General features: G+C 39.5%; 1 protein-coding gene across 1 annotated transcript; it reads left to right on the top strand.

Annotated features, from left to right (window-relative positions):
• The first annotated feature begins 40 nt into the window (after positions 1–40).
• Positions 41–21,049, top strand: PROS1 (protein S). Its single transcript, XM_079321450.1, has 15 exons — positions 41–223; positions 3,354–3,511; positions 3,926–3,950; positions 4,323–4,409; positions 5,635–5,757; positions 5,880–6,002; positions 7,648–7,773; positions 9,641–9,762; positions 11,435–11,553; positions 12,961–13,150; positions 13,753–13,920; positions 14,914–15,082; positions 15,519–15,667; positions 16,366–16,579; positions 18,719–21,049. The coding sequence occupies exons 1-15, from the start codon at positions 163–165 to the stop codon at positions 18,862–18,864; spliced, it is 1,980 nt and encodes a 659-aa protein (XP_079177576.1). The 5' UTR covers positions 41–162; the 3' UTR covers positions 18,865–21,049.
• The last annotated feature ends 1,548 nt before the right edge of the window (positions 21,050–22,597 follow it).

The following is a 22,597-nucleotide window of genomic DNA, read 5'->3' as shown; positions in this document are numbered from 1 at the left end:
CCAGCCGCGACCCGCCCGCGCCCCCGCGGCGCTGTCCCGGCGCCCTGGTGACGCTCCCGCCGGGCAGCGCTGCCCGGCCCCGGCCCGGCCCCTCCCTCCCGCCCCCACAGCCTCGCCCGGCCCCGCAGAGCCGCAGCCGCGCAGTCCCGGCCCCCGGCAGCGATGAGGCCGCGGTGCCTCCCGCTGCTGGCGCTGGCCATCGCCCTGGCCGAGGCGGCGACCTGTGAGTGAGGCGGGGGAGGCGCGGGGGGCGAGGGGCGGCCCGGCCCGTCCTGGCCGCTGGGGCATCGCGGGGCTCGGCTCGGTCCTGCAGCCCCCGGGCCGCGGCGTTGGGCTGCGGTTCCCGCGGGGCAGGCAGCCGCGGCTCGGGAGCTGTTGGCGGCTCCTCGGAAAGGGAGCTGGGTTCCCTTGCGGGAACGGCCCTCGGGAGATCATAGTCCGCCCAAAAGAGCGGCTGTATTGTGCAGCCCAGGACAGCGGCACTGACCCTTTTTGTAAATTCTCAGCCTAGATAGGAGCTACTTGCTCTCACATACGCATTTTTTAAAAAATAAACTAATTCCGTCTTTAACACAAACGTTTTTGAGCTTAATAGTGAAAGTCAGCGTAGCTGAAGCAAGCAGAATTGCAGCTCAAAGTAAGGCTGTTTCTGACCTGTTTTACTAATGATTAAACTGGTAGAACAGAAACCGAATGTTTGCTATTCTGCAAGGTGCTGGGGTTCCTGGCTTGGGAAGGGAGCAGTATCAAAAGATGAAAGTTCATTTTGTAACATTTTTAATAGGTCCTAAAAAGAAATCTTCTAATAAATGTTTCATAATGATCTTTTCCCCTGTTTTCATCACGTTTTCAGTTCCATTTATCTCCTCCACCTTCTACCTTGTCATTTTTCTTAACAGCAGGAAATCGCTGTCCTGCTCACCCTAAATTTCTGTGATCCATATTGTCCAGTTTCCTATTTCTGACTCTGAACAGTGCCAGGGATTTCTGGAATGGCAGAGGGGGGAAAAGGGGGAAGAAAAAAAAAACAATAATACAGCTCAAACCATTCAATAATCATAAAATTGCCACTGCAAGCCTCAGTGCAGATAGGATTGATCAAACATCAGGTGAGGGATGCATTTTGGAGAAGGTGCAGGTGGATATTAGTGGCTAACTTTGTTTTTGTTGGCTGCATAATGTCACTGATGAGCTTTTCAGGATACTCTCATCACTAGAGTTAGAGCTGTGCAAACAAGATTGTGCCACTGCCCACAGTGGTGTCACTTTTTATTCAGTTTTTTTCACCTGCTTTCCTTGGCTGGGGTCTTAGATAAGCAGCTCTAAGTTGTGTTTAAGTGACCCACTTTAAGTAGGTTTATGGGTACATCTGCACAACAGAACAGCTGTAAGAAATCACTGAATCTCATTCTCTACCACAATTTTTTTTTTCTTTTTTGGTAATATCACTTCTAGATGCTTGATAAGCACTCACTACACAGTGTCTGTACAGCACCTCTGGAAATTGTTAGGCTCTGGAATTGCACAAGGCTCCAGTGATCACCAGATGAGCACCCCAAGTGCATTAAGGGTTAACTTGGTTTGGCAGGGTCAGAAATGGGCTGGAGTTTCCTGTAATCACACTGGCAGCAGCAGTCAGGATTTTTTGTTTTTAATAAAGGTCCTATCATCATCTTCGTAACTAAAGCACAGATGAATAAATACAATGCTAATTCTGTGCATGGGGATTGAAATATCTCCACTAAAAAAAACATGGCATTTGCTCTGTTTTATTTAAAGTCAGAAGTTACAGGAAATCAAGTTGGGAGAAGGATAAACTTCTCTGATACAAGGGAAAAGACTTGTTCTTATTGCCCCACTGTATTGAAGACATGAAGTAAAAAGTGTTACCTCTGTTTGTACACAACTGAAAATTTTTGTCTTTCATTTACTGTAAAGCTGTGAAAATGACAGTGATGCAGCTAAAGGTCAAAACAAGATGGTTTAAAGTCAGCTGTGAATCTACACTAGCTATGTCAACATCTTTGTGGGGGTGGAAATCTCCCATGGAAATAAACCCAGCAGCTATAATACACAGTTTTCCTGGTTTTGTTGTCTCTCCTTTTGCCTCAGGACACATGGTTTCAGCACTTCAGTCACTTGATAGAGACCTTTAATGTGTTTAGAGTACTGTGGTTTTAGTTCAATGGTAAATCTGTCTCAGTTCAAGCTCTGAGCCTCATTTCTAGTCAGCTTCCTTCATTTTTTTTTTTTTTTTTCCTGTGCCTGCAGAGTAACTGGGAGCTCTTCTCTGGCACTTGGCTCTGGTGTGGCTCATGGTGGGTGTGAGGAATTGTCACAGGCAGTGCTGAATGGACTGTGTGTGTGTTTAAATTGCTCTTTTCTGTGGAGCTGGGGTGAATATGTGTGGCCACCACCCCTGATTTGCACTGCAGGTGTCACAACCTTCACCTTGGGGCAGCTCTGCAAGGTTAAATTGTGCAGAGGTTGAGGAAAGGAGGGCAGGTGTGGTGCTCTCCAGTTAACATCTGTCATCTTCACCCTGTAACCCAATCAGCTGGGCTTCTTCCAGCTCTGCCTGTCCATTTTTCTCTTGATCACAAGCTCTATCCAAAAATTAAACCAGGCAGTCTAATTTAGAGGCTGTTCCTGGAGTGTTGTGTGCTCTGCAAAGAACATTGAGGCAGACATCTTTCATTTTTAGTGTCATTTCTCAATGTTCACCACATGTTAAAAGTCACTAAACTGACAGTAACCAGATGCATGAAAATTAAGTAATGACTCATGCTGGATCTGAAATATAAAAGCTGACTAGAATTGTTTTACCTTGTAAAATGTGAATGTATTTATAGATTATCTTTCTTGATATTCCCAGGACAGCATTCTTACCTTTGTCTTGTTCTTCACTGTTCTGAAAAATAAAATTACATTCATGTTAATTATATATAACAGGTAGCCTGACTTTGTAAGACACAATTTTGGTCTCACATAAATTAAATTGGGTCAGAATATTTACTTACAGATAATTGAAACCAGTAATATAATCAGCTTCTTAAATCTACTTGTTGGTTACATATCTCACTTTGTAATAACCATAACCTAAAAAAATAAATCTTGTCTAGAGTATGGCACATAAATTATGCTTCAGGCATGGATGCAATTAGGGATTAATAGCACAGAATCCTAGAATTTCTTGCCCATATTTTTCAAAACAACAGCAAACATCGACTCCTGACTAAGCATTTAATTCAGAATTTTTGTGTTAAATTCTCACACTTGCTCAGTGTTGGTAACATTTTTCAGCTGTTACAAAAAGAGATAAATAATAACAGTGTTGCTTTGTTTCTCTCAAGTTTTACCCCAGCAGCGTGCCTCTCAGTTCCTGCTGAGGAAACGCCGAGCAAACTCTTTCATGGAAGAAAGTAAGAAGGGAAATCTAGAGAGAGAATGCATTGAAGAATTATGCAATAGGGAAGAAGCCAGGGAAATCTTTGAAAATAATCCTGAAACTGTAAGTATTTTATGAGTATCTATGACACAGTTGTTCTTTGCAGAGGGAAAGACAGAAGCACATGGAATTCACAGCTCCCAATAACAACACTGAGCAAGATCCTCCCATTTAGAGACAATTTGCAGAGTAATTTTGACACCCAGTTCATTTGCATTAACTTAATATTGCAAGTATCCAATTCAGTGCAGCATTTTAATCTCTCCACTGAGTTTTGTGTGTATTAAATAATCTGCTTTAGCCCAAACAGTGGTCATATAGAAAACTAGTCCTATATTCTGTAACTCAAAGTAACATTTTTCTTCTTTTATGGTTATAATACCAATATGCTTTAGATTATATTCAGTAATGTATTTTGCTGTCGTTTTTATCTACCTGAAATTTTTCTTAGCCTTTATTTTTCTTTTCTTTCTGCAGGAATATTTTTATCCCAAATATTTAAGTAAGTACAAAAAAAAAAAAAAAACCACACAAAACAAATCCCTGTAAACAACTGTAATGTGTGATTCAGTGATGCTCTCATCTGGGTAATACTGGTTTAGTTTTCCTGCCCCTAGCACTGGGATGATTTCCATGCTGATTATAATGGAGAATGTCCTGTGTGCTGAGATCCTTACATTCTCCTGTGTGCTGAGATCCTTACAGAGGCTCTGAAGGTTGGGCTGTGACCAGCTCTCCTTAACATGCCCAGAGCAGTTTTGCAATTCAGGCTGTGAGAGCAGGCTCTTTGAAGGTGCCATGCAGCAAGTGGTGTAATTTCAGTGTACATGAGTTGTTTGGACCCTGAGCTGATTGTGTGGCTTTGCATTTGCAGGCTGCCTGGCCTCCCATCGAGCTGGGGTGTTCAGGGTGGCTGCAGTCACTCCAGACTCTCCAGCTGACCTGAGGGCTTGTGTCAAGGGTAAGTGCTGAGGTTGGAACACACAGTGGCTAAAAAGCAGTTCACAGGGACACAAAAAGAGGCAGATAACCCATTTAGCTCAGGCAAACTCAATAATCAAAACCAGAAATTGACCAAAAAGTGAGGTGAGACAGAGCATTTCCAGAGAAGGCAGTTCAAGTGACTGCTTCTAACTTTATAAAGTTAAAGGAACACAATTGACTGCAACATGCAAGGCAGAGTTCTTCTGCAAACAAAGTGTCCTACACCAACCCAGCAATATTCCCCCTGTGTGTGTCCTCTCTACCACATCTTTAACAGTTATGCCAAACCCTTTGCCTCTAGCAAGTCAGGTAGAGTAAGAGATTTTCTTGTTAATAGTTGTTTCTTGGCCCATAATTACATTACTAGCAGAAAATTTCAAAAACAAAACAAAATAAAAATATTATCTGGAACACAGTCATTGATTCTAATCAAAAGGTCACAAAGCATGAAACTTAGGATGGTTCTCAAATGTTTGATTTTTATGCCTATACATTCACAGGTCCAGCATGAATTGTGTTGCTTCTAATAAATTAATAGCAAGCCATTTTTACCATATTTCCTACTAGTCACAGTTTAAACATCTCTCTAAACCTTCTACAGCTGAACCTTCCAGTTAGTTTGAATAAGAATCCTTAACCTGTTATTAAGTTAAGTATTAACTTAATCTGACACTGTTTTTATCATTGAAAGCAATGGAAGGAAAACCATCCTTAATAATTACACTGCACAGGGTCATGACTGAACATGTTTTTCAGATCAGTTTGTAATAATGCAATAAATTACCAGTTTCTCTGACCACTCTTGAACAGAGAAACTCAACTCTCTAATCTTGAATTCTTGAAACTTTGATCTCTCTAGTGAAATTTGTGGTAGTATGATGGGGCCAGAGCACTGTTCTTTAAAAACTGAAATATGTCTTTAAAATATCAAGTCTGGTCACATCTTGCAGGGTTCAGCTTAGCAAGTAATTTGTCTTCTAATTGTTTTCTGCCTGACAAAGAAAAAGTACTGGTGGCTTTGTATGTTCTCACTCACTTAAAAATTGTTGTTGACAGAATGAGTAGCAGGATTGTGCTTCATGGTATTCATCAAGACCTTTCCTATTTCATGACAGTTACCTGTAGGAAAAGAAAGGATAAAGTGATTCTTGAGGAGAAATAATCCCAAATAACCAGGATTTTCCATGTTTTCCACCCCACAGAAATTTCAAACCAGTGCAGCCCCCTGCCATGCCATAAAGATGGATACAAGGATTGCATAGATGGACAAGCCAAGTATACCTGTGTCTGTAAAGCAGGATGGAGAGGAGAGAACTGTGAGGAAGGTACAGTCTTCAGTTTCATTGGTTCTCAGAAGCACAACTGCATTTCCACTGTTAAATGATATTTGCAGCTGTCAGTTGATTCCTTCCTCTCAGCAGAGAGTTTTACTCCCTTTTCTTTACAGATATAAATGAATGTGAAGACTTCAATGGAGGCTGCAGCCAACGCTGTTCCAATTTCCCTGGGAGCTTCCGTTGCCTGTGTGATGATGGCTACTTCATGCATTCCAACAAAAGGGATTGTGGAGGTGGGGAGACTTCAGGGGAACACCTTCCATGCCACCACAGTGCCTGCTGAGCAGAGAGAGGGAAGGGTTTGAGCCAATAGTTCTGTAAATGCACCTGCATTGCCTCTGGAAGATCCAGTCCTGGTTTGATTTGCCTGCTCATTCCTTACACACTGCAGGCGTGTGGGCAGCCAAATAGTGAACCAGATCAAGAAGCAAGGAAAGAAAGAGAGGGAACAGCTATAGATGAGATTCTGCTTCATTACTGGAGCTCCATGAAGCTCATTTTGGTCTCTCACCAGTTTCACATATCCTTTAAGCACACTGAAACAAGAATCAGAAGTGATGAGAATAGCAGACATTGTTACCATGGAAATTCCCTCTGGTAAACACTGATTTAGGCTAAATCACTCCTAATTAGCCATGCTGCTCTTTCTGCAGTTTGAAGTTCATTAGAGAAGGAACTATTAATGAATGAAAAAACAAAAATCTCTTGAAGGAAAGAAAGGTTTTTCTTTGATTCACCCAGCATAATTTTTTCTGTACATGCTTGTATCTACTTTTGGCCACAACCTACATGCTTCATTCTGCTCCAAATAAAGACTGTGTATTGACATAATTAGCAGTTCTTATTGCATAGTTAGAAAAATTACAACTTAATTCCATTTTAATGTCATATTTTATTACCAAATAATGACAACAGTTTTGGATAATGCAAGATAATTTTAAAGGCTAAATTTGATGGTCATTTTCCACTGTCACTTTCTTTAGTCTTAATATTTTTGGAATTAATAACTTCCAAAGACATGCCAGAATGACAGAAGACTGTGGGTTTATGAAAAAGGACAAGCAAATAAATTGGTTAGAACCCTCTGTAATTCTTGAGAGGATACTGGAAAATCTAGTTAAAAAGTAATCAAAGATAAAAATAGACTAACACTCAAGGCACTAAGGTATATTAATTTAATCATTTGATAAACTGCATTCAAGTATTTTATTACATGCAATTACAAAGTTAAATAACCAGGAATTTGGAATGCACTTATTAACTGTAGAAAAGGAGTCTGAATTCAGGACATTTGACTTCATACAGTTCCAGGACTCCAAGCAAGCCAGTGGTAGAATCTCCTATGCAGCACCATTTCCACAACTGCTACAAAACCACAGAGATAACCAGAATGATCCCTACATTCACAAGTACTACCAGAGATCTGATACTTTTCTGTCCTAAAGACACTTAATAAGATTGATACTATACCCTGAATCCCATTGCCACATGGGCATTGGGAAAATGACATTGACAAATTGGAAACAAGACAGAAGATAGACACTAAAATGGTTTGAGGGACAGAGAGACAGTGAGGAACTTGAACACCTCTCAGCACAGCCAATTAAAAGAAAACTGACAGGAATTGATTGTAGCACAGAAGAACCTCTGATTGGATTATCTCTTGTCTTTCTGGATGTCTTTTTCTAAGATGGAATTTTACTCTGCAGTCTGCTTCTCTCTCTGTGTTCCTAGATATGCATCCCTCTCCCTGTTACCCATAGAAGGGATGGGAAAGATAGGCAAGCAGAGAATTTTCTCACTGTTGGATAAGGTTGGGATGAAAAATGGTGTGCAAGAGTGGGAGTTGTTTTTTTAATAACTTGTTTGTGTTTCTAGATATAAATGAATGTGTGCTACATCCAAACATCTGTGGGACAGCCACCTGTAAAAACACCCAGGGGAGATATGAGTGTGAATGTCCAGAAGGCTACACATATAATTCAACTTCCAAGAACTGTGAAGGTGAGTGTTTACCCCCAGCTCCCTCTTTTTCATATCTTTCATCTTCCCTTTCCCCTTTCCTTTTTCTTAAAATCCATTGTTATACCAAACTCAGCTCCTCCTCTACTAGTGTATTTCTTAATCTTCATATTCTTTATTAAATTAATTGTTTATTAAGTTGCCAGGCTGTATTATATGACAGCAAGGCAGTTTTCTAAAGATTTTTTAAAGGTTTTTTTATAAGGACCTCAAAAGCAAATAAAACTATTCCTAAATATCCAGAGAAACAACTGTTTTGTTTCTCTGCTCACTAGAGTTGCTGTTTTCTGCACATCAGAATTTAAATTTCAGTTGTAAACTGATATAAAAGCACTTGGAGGTTTTACAATGAAGATGACTATTCTGCACTGTCAAATTAAGAAAAATATATCAGTGACTGGTTTTTAAAGTTATTTTAAATTTTTACTTTAAAATTTTTATTTTATTCCAAAGGACACAAAAGCAGCTTCTTGGTGGCCATGAATCTTTTGCTCCTGGCTTTTCCTGCAGGTCTCTTGTGACAAAGCTCTGCACAGTGGCAGTGATTACATCCCCAAGTGTCAGCTCTCTGTCCACTTACTATGGGATTAAAACACTGCTGACAATTTCTCACTTTGGTGCATGCAGGACCAGAAAAAACTTCTCAGTAATTAATTCTTACTCCTCTTAGGGTTTCCTTCAGATAAATTCAATCTGATGCAACCCATGTATATGTTGTGTTTCTGCTGGAACATGGATTCAAGAGGTTGCAAGATGACAACATTCCAACGGGGAAAGTCTTACCTCCCTAGCAGGAGGATTATGCTGCTAAGCTTTTAGACCTTGTTGTAACCACATTAAATGAGTCACCAAATCCTGTCTAAGGACAGGATTGTGCAGCCTGACAGGAATGTAGCCATACAGAAATACTAAATGACATCAGCTTTTCATTGTCATGTTGCTTGTAGGTGGTTAAACTCAATTATGCCTATTAGGAAAATTGAATTTCCATACATTTATGCACAGCTATCTCTATGGTGACAGAGTCTATTAGACTGAAGAACAGAAGAGGGTTTGTTATCTTTTTCCTTACCTTTCTTTCTCCAAGCAACAGCAACAACAACAACAAACAGTATTTTAGTCTTAAAATCCCCCAGATTTAAAAGCATGCATTGGTACAAAATTTTTTCCCACTAGAGGGGCTATTTGTTTCAGAGTAAATGTTGCAGGTTTTTTAATCTGAAGCCCAAATCATCCACATTGGAGTTTCTTGTCAAGGAGAGAATTTGTTTTGATATTAGAAATTTAAATTTTACATTGATCATTTAAACAGCCTTTAATTTTCAAATTACTTATTTTGCACAACCTACTAAACACAAAATTAACTTCTTTTAGGTGATTTACCTTAAATCAGAGCTCAAATAAATCTATTCTGCAGAAGTAGATGCTGTGTGAAACTTAAGGCATTATGAGATTATTGTATGTTACCTTTAAAAGGTATTTTTCCCTGAGATTATTTGGGGTTTATATTAATAAAGCACATCCTCTCTTCACATATTTGCCATATATACTTTTTAAAATCTGAGCTCTCATCATGTCTTACAAGGAAGAGATATGACCCAGAATGGGATTTGTGCCTTCTGTGGTAGCAATTTATGAGGTCTCTCACTATTCAGCCACCTTTTGCCTCAGAAATCAGACCAAATTTTCTCCAGCTCTGCATTCCAGGCCTTTATCAGATTACTAAATTGCCTTTTGGATTAATCTTATTCCAGAGAACATTGTTTGTCCATTTTTCCATTAATTTGTATTAGTTTTCAATCTGTGTCATGAAAAGAAAAATCTTTCTAACTGCTTCTATTTCCCCTAGATATTGATGAATGTGCTGAAAATATTTGTGCTCAACTCTGTGTGAACTCACCAGGAAGTTACAGCTGCTATTGTGATGGCAAGAAAGGGTTCAAGCTCTCCAAGGACATGAAGAATTGTGAGGTAAAGCTGTGCTGTGTAAAATTCCACGTGGAAAATCACCAAGTTGGGTATTTCTTGATGAGAGGATACCTTAGATTAAGAAAAATAGAAAGCTATTTGAGAACTGATTAAAAATTTGTGAGAAAATGCTGTGGATTCTGATCTATGGTTTGGCTCACAAAGCAGCAGGGATTTGGATGCCATTCAGTTCATGCATGCTCATTTACAGGAGTCCTGTCAAAAGCAGCTTGCTTTAGCCAGGCATCTTTATTCCCTCTGCTTCCAAAATAAGCCTCAGCTTTCTCCTATCAAACAAATAATTCCTGTTCAGCCTACTCAGAGACAGAATGTTCCTTTTGTCCATATGTTCCCAAGTTTTCCTTAGGCTGTGCAAAAGTTTTCACTCACTATTTCAGAATTACCCTGTTTGGATTAAAAAAAAAAATAAAATATGGATTGCTTTCCACAGTTCTCATCTGCCATAGCTTAAGGAAAAGCACTCAGTAATACTTGCCAGTTGGAGAACAATCTTGCAGCCAAAATCAGCTGCTCTTGATCAGTTTGAAAATTTACACTTCTTAGGAGCAGAAAGTTTGAAACTCCAGAGAATCAGGATTCAAAGATTGCAGTCCATGGATTTTTTTTAGTAAGTGGTTCTCTGTATACTTGGAAAAGTTCAGGCAGTCTGAGATGTTATGTGAAGTGAGCTCAGATAACTGCCAGCAATAAAACACTTCTAACAACAATAAAACACTTCTAACAGACTATAACAAAATTTGGCTCAAACTGCAGGAACAAGATCTGACTCAAGTTCCAGCATCTGTGTATTAGGTCTTGTTTGTATGTTCTGAAATTTAATGAACAACACTTGGCAGTCATTCTGTTTAAATTTGCTCATCCTTGAAATGGTGAGATGTAATGAGGCTGGAAGATGCTCTTATTTTCAGTACTGTTGTTCAAAAGTGATTAATTCTCTATCTGGAAGTTAGTTTCATGCCTTTTAATTGGGAGAAAAAAAAAAGTTCAGTCAGCTGAAAACACATTCAATCTAAAGATTAGTGACACCAGCAGCCATAAAATGAAGCAGCCATAAAATTCAAGAAGAGCACCTGTACATTTAATGGTACTGCTGCATCAGGAATAGCAAAGTCAGAGTAGAAGACAGTCACAGAATGTTTTGAGGGATTCAGATCTGATCTAAGAGACTTTGAGAGTCCTACTTGTCCACAAGCACTGTGATCTTTTAATTTCTCTTTAACATAGTCTTCCCAAGGTACAGCTCTGGTCTGTTCCCTTCTAATACCTGAGCAGGTTTAGATTCTGCAGAGCTTTAATTATGGAATTTGGTAGCTCCCTAGAAGGTGGGTGTCATATATCCCTGGTGAAAGAAAAGTCCTTGATGGAAGATTGGAATTCCTAATTAAAAAACTAAATATTTAAATACTAGCTTCAATCCACCAGAACTGTGTGTCAACTTGGGTTATCCTCCAGCAGTTTAAATAATGGATGTTTCAAGCAAAAGCAAAACCACACCATTTCATTTGAACATAAGTATTCAAGTTTACAAAAACAAACAAACAAAAAAAAAAGAGGTAAGCCTTTACTTTAAAAATAAAAGCTAGCAGGCAACAACAGGAATTGCTTCATAAGCTATCAAAATGCATTAACAGCTTTTTTCCTCTACCATTTGCAGTCTGTTACTGAGTGTATCCCACTGAATCTTGAAAAGAATTATCAACTGCTTTACCTGGCAGAGCAATTTATAGGAATTCCTGTTCTCTACTTAAAGTTCAAACTGCCAAATGTCACAAGGTGAGCATTTGCTATTGATAAAAGTATGTATTGGAATGACAGACATTTGTTTCCAATAATTTTTTGAGGGTAGGAAGAATGCATTGCATGCCTAAACTATATCACCATCTCCCCTTTGGATAAGATAACTTTGTATGATGAATGAATGAACAAGAAGGCATTTAGAATTATCAACAAAAAATTCAGAAGTTATATGAAAATAGTTACAGTATAGCTTCCAGTTATATATGGGAATGGCTTTAATTTGGATGTTGCTGCTGCTTCACCCCTGTTCAGGTAGAAGCTGGAACATGCTCTGCCCATCCTGCTGAGCAACAAAATCAGGCCATTGTCCCCTTGCCCATCTCTGGGCTCCCTTTTACACACAGAGTGTTCCAAGGACACCCACAGAACATGGTACCTGGCCTAGGGCACCAGCTGGATGATTTTCTTTACAGCTGTCACAGTGACTGCCCGTGGCACTGACCCCTTTATTGCTCTTGGTCTCCTTTGCTGCAGCAGCCAAAATTGCAGCATTCCCTGACTTAGTGACCAAACAACTGGAAGGTAACAGCAGCAGCAGCTGTCGAGCTGGCAATCCCCAGAGCCTCAGAGCCCTACAGATGGACATAAATACTGAGAGCTCTGTCCTCTGCTGCTGTTCCAAGCTGTCCTGCAAGAGCTTTCTCTTTGATAAATGTTTGAGCTCTGGTGTAAGTACAGAGCGAGGCACAGCCCCATCTAGGGGACACAGAGCAGCACTGCGAGGGACAGCGACCCCAGTTCTGAGTTGCAGCTGCCTTGGCAAGCTCCAGCTTCCAAATGCTTTACTCTCTCTGTTCATCCTTAATCTGTTTTGTCAAGTCCCAGAGACTGTCTTGTACTCTCCTCTCTTCCACTGCACAGTAAATCCTAATTTTGCTACATACACACATTCAACCTAGATCCAGCCAAAAAAATCCTCAAATGAAAGAATGGCACATAAAAGGCAGAGCAAATTTTCAGGTTATAATTCTTTCAGGACAGCACTTGGCAACCCAGTTGTACTGAAGCACATCATAGATCTTCTATTTTGTCTGTTTTGCATCCCTAAAAAATGCAATAGGAATATTACATCTCTCTTTTTACTCAGGGGGAGTGGGATATCCTTCACAAATAAAGCTCAGAGTGAATTTGGGAACTGCACCAAGGTTCTTTCAAATCCCAGGTCAGGGTGTTAACCTGAAAACCTCCCACTGGATTTGAGCGAGCAAAGCTTACGTTCCATTCTACTTTTGACAAACCATGCAAAAATCACAACTGCTGAGATACAAACACCCAAAGTTATGACCTATGAACCTTTCTCTAACCCTACTAATGAGTTACCCTAGGCTGTACAGTATTTCACCTTTCCTGTCTTCTTATCAAGATTGCTTCTTCACAACTCAGATTTACAGCAGAGTTTGATTTCCGGACGTACGACGCCGAGGGGGTGATCCTGTATGCAGAGTCCCTGGACAACTCTGCATGGATCTTGCTTGCGCTTAGGGATGGGAAGATTGAGATTCAGTTCAAGAATGATTTGGTAACTAAAGTCACTAGTGGAGGCAAAGCCATTAATGATGGACTGTGGCATATAGTAAGTTGGATTTTCTTCTCCCGTTCCCTTCCTTTTACTCACTGAGGGAAGATGCTGGTAAATAAAATAAGGAGAAACTAGGAGAAGGTTTAAATCTGAGATTTGAGCACAGCATTTTAAAAACCAGCCAAGAAATGCACAGGAGTGCCTTGCAGCAGGAAATTCTGCTACCTTTTAACAATCAAGGAAAAGATAATTACCTCTGGCTATCAACATAGCAATTATTAATTTCAAACATGAAAAGGAAAGTGGCAGAATATTCAAAACTCTAATTGCATGGTCAAGTGCACTGTTATTGAATACTTGGTGTTTACAGCAAGAGATGGAAAGCCTTTCTCACTTACACAATCTACAGAGCACACCAAATTTTTAATGTCAGTTAGATTTTGTTTGTTACCCTCCTGTCAGTGTCTCTGGATGTGGACAGCTGTCCTGCATCAAGTTCAAATGCAATTTAAATAGTGACTGCACTAAAACTCTTCTACAAGGTAGATATTTAAAGAAACATGAGTCATGCTTCACAGGGCTTATGTAATTGGCATTTAATATAATCTACATTTTTGTGTATGTGTGTTTGTGTAATTATGTGTATTTTATTCCAGATATCAGTTGAAGAATTAGAAAACAGCATCAGTGTAAAAATAGCTAAAGAGGCTGTGATGAGTATTAACAGCCCAGGAACTCTGTTTAAACAATCCCAGGGTTTCTTGGAAACCAAGGTGCATATTGCAGGATTACCTCGCAGAGTGGGCGGTGCTCTTGTTAAACAGGTAATTAAATAATAATAAGACTGATATTGATTGATCATGCTTTGCTCAGTTTTGTACTCCTGGGAGTCATAGAAGAAGCAAGCCTGGCATGGAACCCATTAGAAAATGAAAATGTGCTTATTAAACCACTGTTTTGAAAATAAACATGTGAAGCTTTTCAGTCTGCCTTCAGTAAAGCTTCACTTGTAAAAACACAGCACTTCTGGTCTAATCTTTGAGGATTCTGTAGCCTGTTTCCTAATATAGCTTTAAGATTCCCTAAATCACCACCACTGCTGCTGAGAGTGCATTTCAGGGTGATTCATGTCCTGGTCCTGGCTTTTGCTAAGCTCTAAGTGCAGCATTCACTGTGCAGGCAGCACAGTGAGCTTTCCTTTTACAAGGTTTTACAACAGGCTGGACAAGGCCCATGACTCTTTCAGTCTCCCAGCTTCAAGAATGGGTACAGTCAAGTTGTTGCAACTATTTTCTTTACAGTTTACTTCAAACTAATTGACAATCTCAACAGAGAGTTTAGATTTTTTGAAAACAAATTTTAAAACATCAATTTTTCTCAAAAGCAAAGCAGAGAAAAAATTGTGGAACAATACAATAACATCCCTTTAACCATTGAAAACAATTCCAGAAATTTCTTTATATTTTGTTATAAGCTTTGAACAAGGAGCATTGCTAGTGATCATTTTCTTTCAGCTATAGAAAATCTGCTGTCCTTTTGTCTAGGTCACAAACACAAGCTTTAAAAGTGGAAGCAATCTTGTTTAGCCCAGATCCCTGGCAGCAAAGTGGGAAATGTTAAACCAGAAACACATTTGAAAGCTGAGACACCAAATGCCTGCCCTTTGTTTTCTCCCAGCCTCACTGCTGTGACCTGTAGCATTGATAAGACTGGTATTGAGTACACAGAAAGAAGCTGATATGTAAATTAATGCCTCATTATTAACATTTTAAAGGCAACTTTGGACTCAAACCCCCAATGCTGTCATTCTGCTGTAGATTAACCCTCGGCTGGATGGTTGTATCCGGGCCTGGAACCTGATGAACCAGGGACATTCAGGAGTAAATGAAGTTATTCAAGAAAAACAAAGCAAACACTGCTTAGTAGCAGTGGGGAGAGGATCCTTCTACCCTGGCACTGGAATGGCATCATTCCAGATAAATTATAGTAAGTATTTTTCTACCCCTACGGATTTTTTTGTTGGACTGGTGATAGAAATGATGAAAAGAAAGGAAATAAAAAAGACACACAAACCAAGGTATACACTTCTGCATTCCCCAGTGATTACCTTAATTTCTGTTAGAAATTTGCTTGAATGAGAATTCTTATCCCAGTAATGTCATATGTTCAATGTCTGGAGTGCTTTACATTCAGAAGTTTATTTGCAAAGGTTGGGCACTATTGAAGATCCAGGATTAAAAGTTTGCTGGGTTTTTGTTTTATTTGCTTGGGTTTCTTTAGAACTATAATTCTTTCTAGAAGTTAAAAAAGTAGCACTATTTTTTTCCACAGTAGAGAGGAGATTAAATACTAGTTTTTAACCCCATATTAATGTTTCATCAGCAGGTGGATTTACTAATTTCAATTATTCTCTTTAAAACAGATAATCTTGACAGTGCTGAAGATTGGCTAATAAATGTGACTCTGAGTATTCGCCCATCCACAGACACTGGTGTTATGTTTGCCTTGGTTTCTAATGAAACAGTGCCTCTTGCATTGTCCATAGTGGACTCTAACTCCTCTGACTCACAGGTGATCTTACAATTCTCCTAGTGGTGAAAAGTCCAACTAAAAAGAAAGCTAATCACACTTGCAGTAGAGCTGGTAGCCTCTATATTTTGAAAATTAGGTGGTATAATAACATGCAGAAAATCTCTCTCTATTAATGATTGCTGCAGCAGTGACTAAGCACTAATCACTCATGCCAGGGAGATTGCATTATGTAATCTGAGCTCAGATCCATACATCATGTTTTCTTTAACTTTCCTTCCAAACACACAGAGCAGAAAGGGAACTATGACAGCAGTGAATACAGTAATGGCATCATGTTAGTTGCAAATTATAAACAGCTTTTGATGTCCTTAAATTTCCATTTCCATTCCTCTACATCAGCCATCCCAAGCTAGAGCATAATTACACAACATGGCTAATCCAGGCTTTTTCCCAAAATAAGAACCTGTAGTGAGCACTTGGGTACCTTTAAAATTGTAGGTAAAAAAGGATTTCACCTCAGAACTGTAGCCAAAGTTGTTCCCTGTAAAACATTCTCACTTATAAAATTAAAAATGGCATTCATCATCAGAAGTGGTTACACATCAGCTTTTCCAGCTGAAGGTATCAATATTTAATATTTTCTTCTACTTGCAAATAGAAAGTGCAGCAGAACTAAGTATAATGATTTATTAAAGTGACATGTGACATCTTTGGTGATCTCCCATTCTTCCATCTAGAAAATCACTGTGACCATTGGGAGCATCACTGTTGCACAGCTGGAATCAAAGAGGTTATGTACCCCCAGAAGAGTGCAGGTTGGACTTCTAGTGACCAAACAGGAACTTGAACTGGCTGTTGATTCACACACAGACAGAAGCAATCCCAAGCAACTCTCAACTCTGCATCAAGCAATGATGGAAAATGTTGTCACCTACTTGGGTGGCCTGCCAGGTGAGACCTGCTTCTTTTCATTAATTGGATTATTTCTACAAGCCTGATTGTATTCAGGCTTACTCATACTAGGAAAAACCTACAATTATAAAAAAAGAAAGTTTTTTTTTCTCCCTCGAGTGCCTCTTATTCCCTCCAGTCTTTTCAGCTTTGGAGGCAGCCAGCTTTTCAACAGTGGCATTAATTGGACAATGAGACATGGCTCTCTCTCTCTCTCTAGAGGTTTGAATTTGGAAAACATCTTGATTTTTGAGCTGGGTGAGCATTGCACGTTTCTGAAATGCCACCATCTGGCACAATTTAGGAACTGCATAAAAATGTAAGAAAAGCAGGCATTTGTCAATGATCCAAGTGCCAGAAGTGCAGAAGGGGAAGTCAGGAATGTGGTTTCAACAATTCACCTCTGGGCAAGAGATGACTGACTCTTTATGAGACAGAGAATGTGTTGAAAGAACAAATACTTTGTTCAAAGCAAGCTTCAAGTTAACATTATTGAGACATAATGTTAACATTATCCTTATCACAAAGATTATTTTGTCCAGTAAGTGTGCACATACTTCTGTATAAGTAGTTTGACTTCAGGCTGAATCAAGAGGAAAAATAGCATTGCCCCAGGTGAGAAATAGTCAAAGCCTGAATTAAAACTTGAAAATACTAGAGGAAAAGTGCCATGGTTACAATGTAGCTACTGGTATAGCTGTTCTGTATGCTCAATTATTTTATGGAATTCTTAGGAATCACAGTTTCTAAGAAATTGCTACAAATTTGATTGACATGTCTTGAACTGACAAGGAATGAGTCAGTATTTACTTAGTACAGGTGAGTCAGCAGTTTAACAGAGCCACTAAGATTCCAGTCATTTCTTGGGCCTCTTCATCTTTGTGATGTTTAAATGATTCCTTTTTAGTACACTGCCAGCCACAGAGAAATCCACATCTTAAGAATGAAGAGCTTTGCATTATTCAGGCATCCCAAAGAGATAAGAAGCAAGTTTTAGTTACTTGCTGCTCGTTAATCTCAGTTTTCTCTCATCTCTGTTTTAAGTTTTAAAAGGTATCTTAAACATGCAAATTAACACAATAAAGCAAACAAACAAAAAGAAAAAAAGCCTCAAAATTCAGAAATCTCATGCATTTCATGAAGACCCTAAGTCCCCATTTTTGATAACCCTTTCTACAAACTAGTAACAGTGGTGGGAGTATTCCCCTGTTATTTCAGTGCAGCCAGTGCAGGTTAAATGAAACTTCCACAGTTCTGTGACAGTACTGTTTTTCATCACTGGGGAGAAAAAGCATAAGGGAACAATTCAACAACACTCTTTGTAATACCTCAGCTTACAACAAAACAAAAGAAAAAGGAAACAGCTATTCTTATTCCTAAGAGAACCAGATCTCTCTCCTAAGGAGGGATAGATTAAGAACAGAAAAAAAGGGAGGGTGCTTTTGAGATCAGCTCCAATTCCTCTCATTCTAACTGCTGGAGGTGCTTGCATCCCCCTAGGTCTACCTTGTAAGAAGCCATGAGAGCAAAGCCTGCCTGACTTTGTGCTCAACATACTGTTTTCTGGAAGCATATTCATGATCTGTTGCTGCCCCAAGCCCAACAATACCTAAATGAGCAGCAGATAAAGTGAGTTTTTCACAGAGAATTCACTTGGAAGCAGCAGTGAGGAAGCAGTAAAACCTGTGAAGTTCCCAGGGGTGCCCCAAGTGAGAAGCTGCAGATTTGAATCTAGAGTAGCTTCTTGGCAAAAGCAAGACAGTTCTTTGTGTGACCTCTAAGCCCAGAAACATCTGTTTGTAGCTCTGGACAAGGACAGTGAGCTCCAGGAAACAAACTCTTGGTTCACTGTTGTTCATACAGGAAAAGCTACTATGGAAAACATTCCTGGAGTTTGGTTTCTGGATGGGAACAGCCTTCTAGTGCATATTTAACATTTTACTGGCCTTTCTCAGCTTTGCTGATTTGATCTTGATCTTAAAGAAAAGGGAGAAGAACTCAAGTGTTTCCTGCCAAATTGCTCCTTTTCTCCCATGACTAAATAATGGATGGGGAGTGGAGTATTCCCCATGTTTTGACTGAAGAATCCACAGGAATTTGCATGCCTTGGCCTAATAAACTGGATGTGTTTCTGTGCAGATGTTCCTCTGGGTGCTACTCCAGTGACTGCTTTTTATAATGGCTGCATGGAGGTGAAGGTCAACAGCAGACAGCTGGATCTGGATGAAGCCATTTCCAAGCACAATGACATCAGATCTCACTCATGCCCATTGATCATGGAGTAACTGTTTAGATCTTAACTTTTGTTCTTTCAGATGTAATTTGTGTAATTAGTCTCATGCCATAATGGAGCTTGCATTATTTCATGCAAGATGTGCCAGGGAAATAAGCAGCAGCATGGTTTTCTCCCTTTTAATATAGAAGGGAGGGGAAAAAACCCTCTCTGTTCAGCTGGAAAGAGACAATCAAATAAAATTTTGTAAAACATTATTTTATATATATATATATATATATATCAGTGGGAAATATTAAAACTAGATTTATCTTTCATGTTCATGCTCTGTCCTTGACATATTTAGCTTGGAGAGAAAGTTTAGGAATTTCTGTTAAGAAATAATTTTACATCTTATTTTTCATATATCAGCACAGTGTTGCAAGTTGCAAATAATTATAATGTATTAGAATCTAAACAAAGCCAGATTTATTAAACTTTTTCAAGCATAACATGCAAAGAAAAATCTCTATAGGTTTTGTAATATGTGCTTTTGGTAAAGGAAAAAAATACCTTGGAATTTATAGCCCAAACTCTCTGTGAATATGTTTACAGGCTGTATCAAGGTTGGTAAAGCAGCTTCAAAATTTAAGTGTTTGTTTAAGTAGCTGAGTTTTTGAAAACAGTTTTGGTTATACTGGACCAGCTTTAATTTGTCTGTCTTTAGAATCCAGCTTTAGAGTTTGAAAAGAGTTCTGGATCAGGTTAGATAATTTACTTTCAAAGTGGGTTAAAATACACCCCAGGCAATTTTGAAAAACAGAGGAGGCAGCTTGAAGGAAGGAGCTCTGCATCACAGAACATCAAACTGGAATGTGCTCAGTAAAACCAAGGAATTGCATCAAATACTTCTTCCATCAAATTTAGCACTGCTCAACCTAAGCACAGTGTGATGATCCATCATATTCCCTTTATTTAGGGTAACCTTGCCTTCAGGGAGCTCCAGAACAGATTTAGTTGTGAGCTCTGCTGCCACTGAAAGCCTGAATTTTACCAGTAACATCAGAATGTAAAGCCATATTCTGGTCAGGCAACTTTAATAAACCAACAGGTAATTGGAAAAGTATTGCTTTCCTCAGGTGTGCTGATTTCAAGCATTTCCAATATTTCTTTAACATCCTTTGAGTGTTCTTTCCACTTCTAAGCTCATTTTCACACCACTAGAATCCTCTCTGTGCAGCTCACCTGGTGGTTTTGTTAACCCCAAACCAAATAAATAGCAAGAGAATTGCTGTGAGGTATAAATATATCCTCTCATCCATCAAGCACAGAGACATTTATCTGCCAGCATTCCTGACCTCAGCTCTGCTGTCTTCACTTGAGACACTGAAGTGGAAATCTATGTCCAGAAGGATGGATTGTGACAATATTCATTTGGAGGACTGCCAGTCTCCAGGGATATTCTGAGTGACATCAGTGATGTTTCTTCCAGTGCAGAATCTGAGCCCATCTTCCAGTGTTATTATTGCTCTTGGTAACTTCACTTCCCACTTGGGTAGTGGAATACAGGATTTGCTCCCTAATTTCACTCAGTACAGCCTCCCAGTCTGCCCAGTAAGAAGCTGACACCCAGGGGCTCTTTGCCATTAATTACTGGTTCACTTTTCTAGGATGGCATGGAAAATAAGCTTGGAATTCTGACTCCAGGGAGGGGAAATCCTTTCCTGCAGTCACCCTTCCCACCATACCAGCACACACACTCTGCATGCAGGTCTTAGCTGAAGAAGTACTTGACTGAAACAAGCAGGTTTTGCATGCAAGGCATGAGACTTTTGACATCAAATAAAAACATGATCACTTTATGATATCTCTGTGGCACCCATTAATCCTGGAAAACCCCTGGGTCAGACTCTGCCTTGTACAACAAGCACAGAAAGTAAGAGATGAGGAACACAAAGCAAAGTGTCACCAGTGTTCTAAATGTTTGTGGCCTGCAGGAACAGAAGAATAGGTTTTTGCTGTTGTTTTTTAGGGATTTTCTAAGGTTTTGTTTGTTTTAATGTAATGAATTGTATAGAAATGAAAGGAAAAACCAATCACTTTGTCACACAGACACTATTTCTCTTTGTTTTCATGGAATAATATTTTAGAGTTTTGTAGTTAATAATGAAACCTCTGCACTTCTTTTTTAATGTAAAAGTGCCTCCCTATTGTAAGAATTAAATAAAGCTGCATTTGCAAGTTTCTTTTCATTTTAAGTTGTATTTGCATATTTTTGTTCATTTCTGCTATGCAAGGCAAAAATCACCTATTTTTTGGGCACAATTTTGCATTTCATCTGTCAGAAATAGAAATTATGTACCCCCCAAAAAAAAATTAAAAAGGAAAACCATAACAGCTAATACCCAATGAATAAGTAAGGCACCATTTTCTGAGTAAGAACCAAGGTACTGAGATGTTCATGCTTTCAAAAAATGCTTTCAGTCCACAAAATAGCTGTACCCTCCTTAGCACATCCTTCAGCTCAAGGGGCAGCTAAATTTCAGTAGGGATATGTGAATAAGCAGCTAAATTGTAAGGGAGCTGCTCTGTACAGGCACTTGGATCAACTGAGTGGGTGCAAATTAATGCAAGTTTCTATAATTCAGAATTTGGTTACAAAGCTTTTAAAAAGAACATTTTTAAGGTTTTTTTGGGGGGGGGTGGATTTCAGGAATTTCTAGTGTCTCAGCAAATAAGGAAAAAATGCAGAAACTCAACCCACCTTGGTGCACTGCCTTCTGTGCAATTTTGCTGAGCACTGGGAGGAGGGACATGCACAAGGAGCCAAAATGACCATTCAAAAGTGACACTGAACTTGAAACAACATCCCCCCAACCCAAAACACACACACAAAAAGAACCAGCAGCTCTTCCATTCTGCATGGGGGAACCAACCAGGCATAAGGGATACAGAACTGGGGAGCAACATTCCTAAAATTCATCAGTGGCCATATTTATTATATCATCAATAAAATATGCAAAAACTTCATTAGGAGGACATAAGGCACATGCTAAGCTACACATGAACTGTTTTAAGATTATCAAATAAAAATGGCTTTGCTAAAAACATGGCCCAAGAAAAAAGCAGCACATCTATAAAACATTGTATCTGACTACTACTAAGCAATATCTTACCTTTCCAACAACATTCTTTTTCTCTTAAGTTCTTGTATTATTTCCATCAACCAGAAGAACTCAGCTCACAAAAAAACCTCACCAAAACACAGCTGTCATTAAAGCATGGCTTACCCTTTCCTAGCCTATCACAGACTGCTTGATCATTGCCACCAGCTGGTGACAGACTCCTGCTAACTCAGCCCATGGGAAAGCAATCTGCTCTTCTAAACACGGGGAACATCCAGCCTTTTGCTTAAAGGGTTTTTTCCTGGGACAGGATTTAACAATCCCATTTGCCTGGAACAGGCAAAGCCCATCACCTTGTAATTCCTGACTTTATACAAGCACAATGGGCAATGGAGGTGTTACCCAAGCTGCAGAGATGAGCTGAGTTTGTGTCTTGCTGGAGGTTTATACTCTCTCAATCTTCCAGAGGTTTCCTGAGTAGTTCATTGGCAGCTTCACAAAATTCTCCCAGTGAAGTCATTGTGCTGCATTTGCTGTTTCCCACAGATGGGAGCCAAGCTGACATCAGGCTCTGCCCCAAACTGCCCCTGCATCCCCTGGGCTGGGTTCAGACCCAGGGCTTGGGGTGCCCCTCCCTGCAGGGGAGATGAAACCAGTCTGGGCACTCAGCATTTCAGACAA

This window comes from Erithacus rubecula (assembly GCF_903797595.1).
Source record: "Erithacus rubecula genome assembly, chromosome: 1".
NCBI classification, from domain to species: domain Eukaryota; kingdom Metazoa; phylum Chordata; class Aves; order Passeriformes; family Muscicapidae; genus Erithacus; species Erithacus rubecula.
Note: the sequence above shows the minus strand (reverse complement) of the source record. Positions and strands in the feature narration are given on the sequence as shown.

What these genes read in the sequence shown, in the direction of transcription:
- PROS1 (XM_079321450.1), top strand. Translation starts at nt 163, where the DNA reads ATGAGGCCGCGGTGCCTCCCGCTGCTGGCGCTGGCCATCGCCCTGGCC. An exon ending in AAACTGCCAAATGTCACAAG is followed by an intron (nt 11,554 to 12,960) that starts GTGAGCATTTGC and finishes TTCACAACTCAG; the next exon opens with ATTTACAGCAGAGTTTGATT. An exon ending in ATCATTCCAGATAAATTATA is followed by an intron (nt 15,083 to 15,518) that starts GTAAGTATTTTT and finishes TCTTTAAAACAG; the next exon opens with ATAATCTTGACAGTGCTGAA.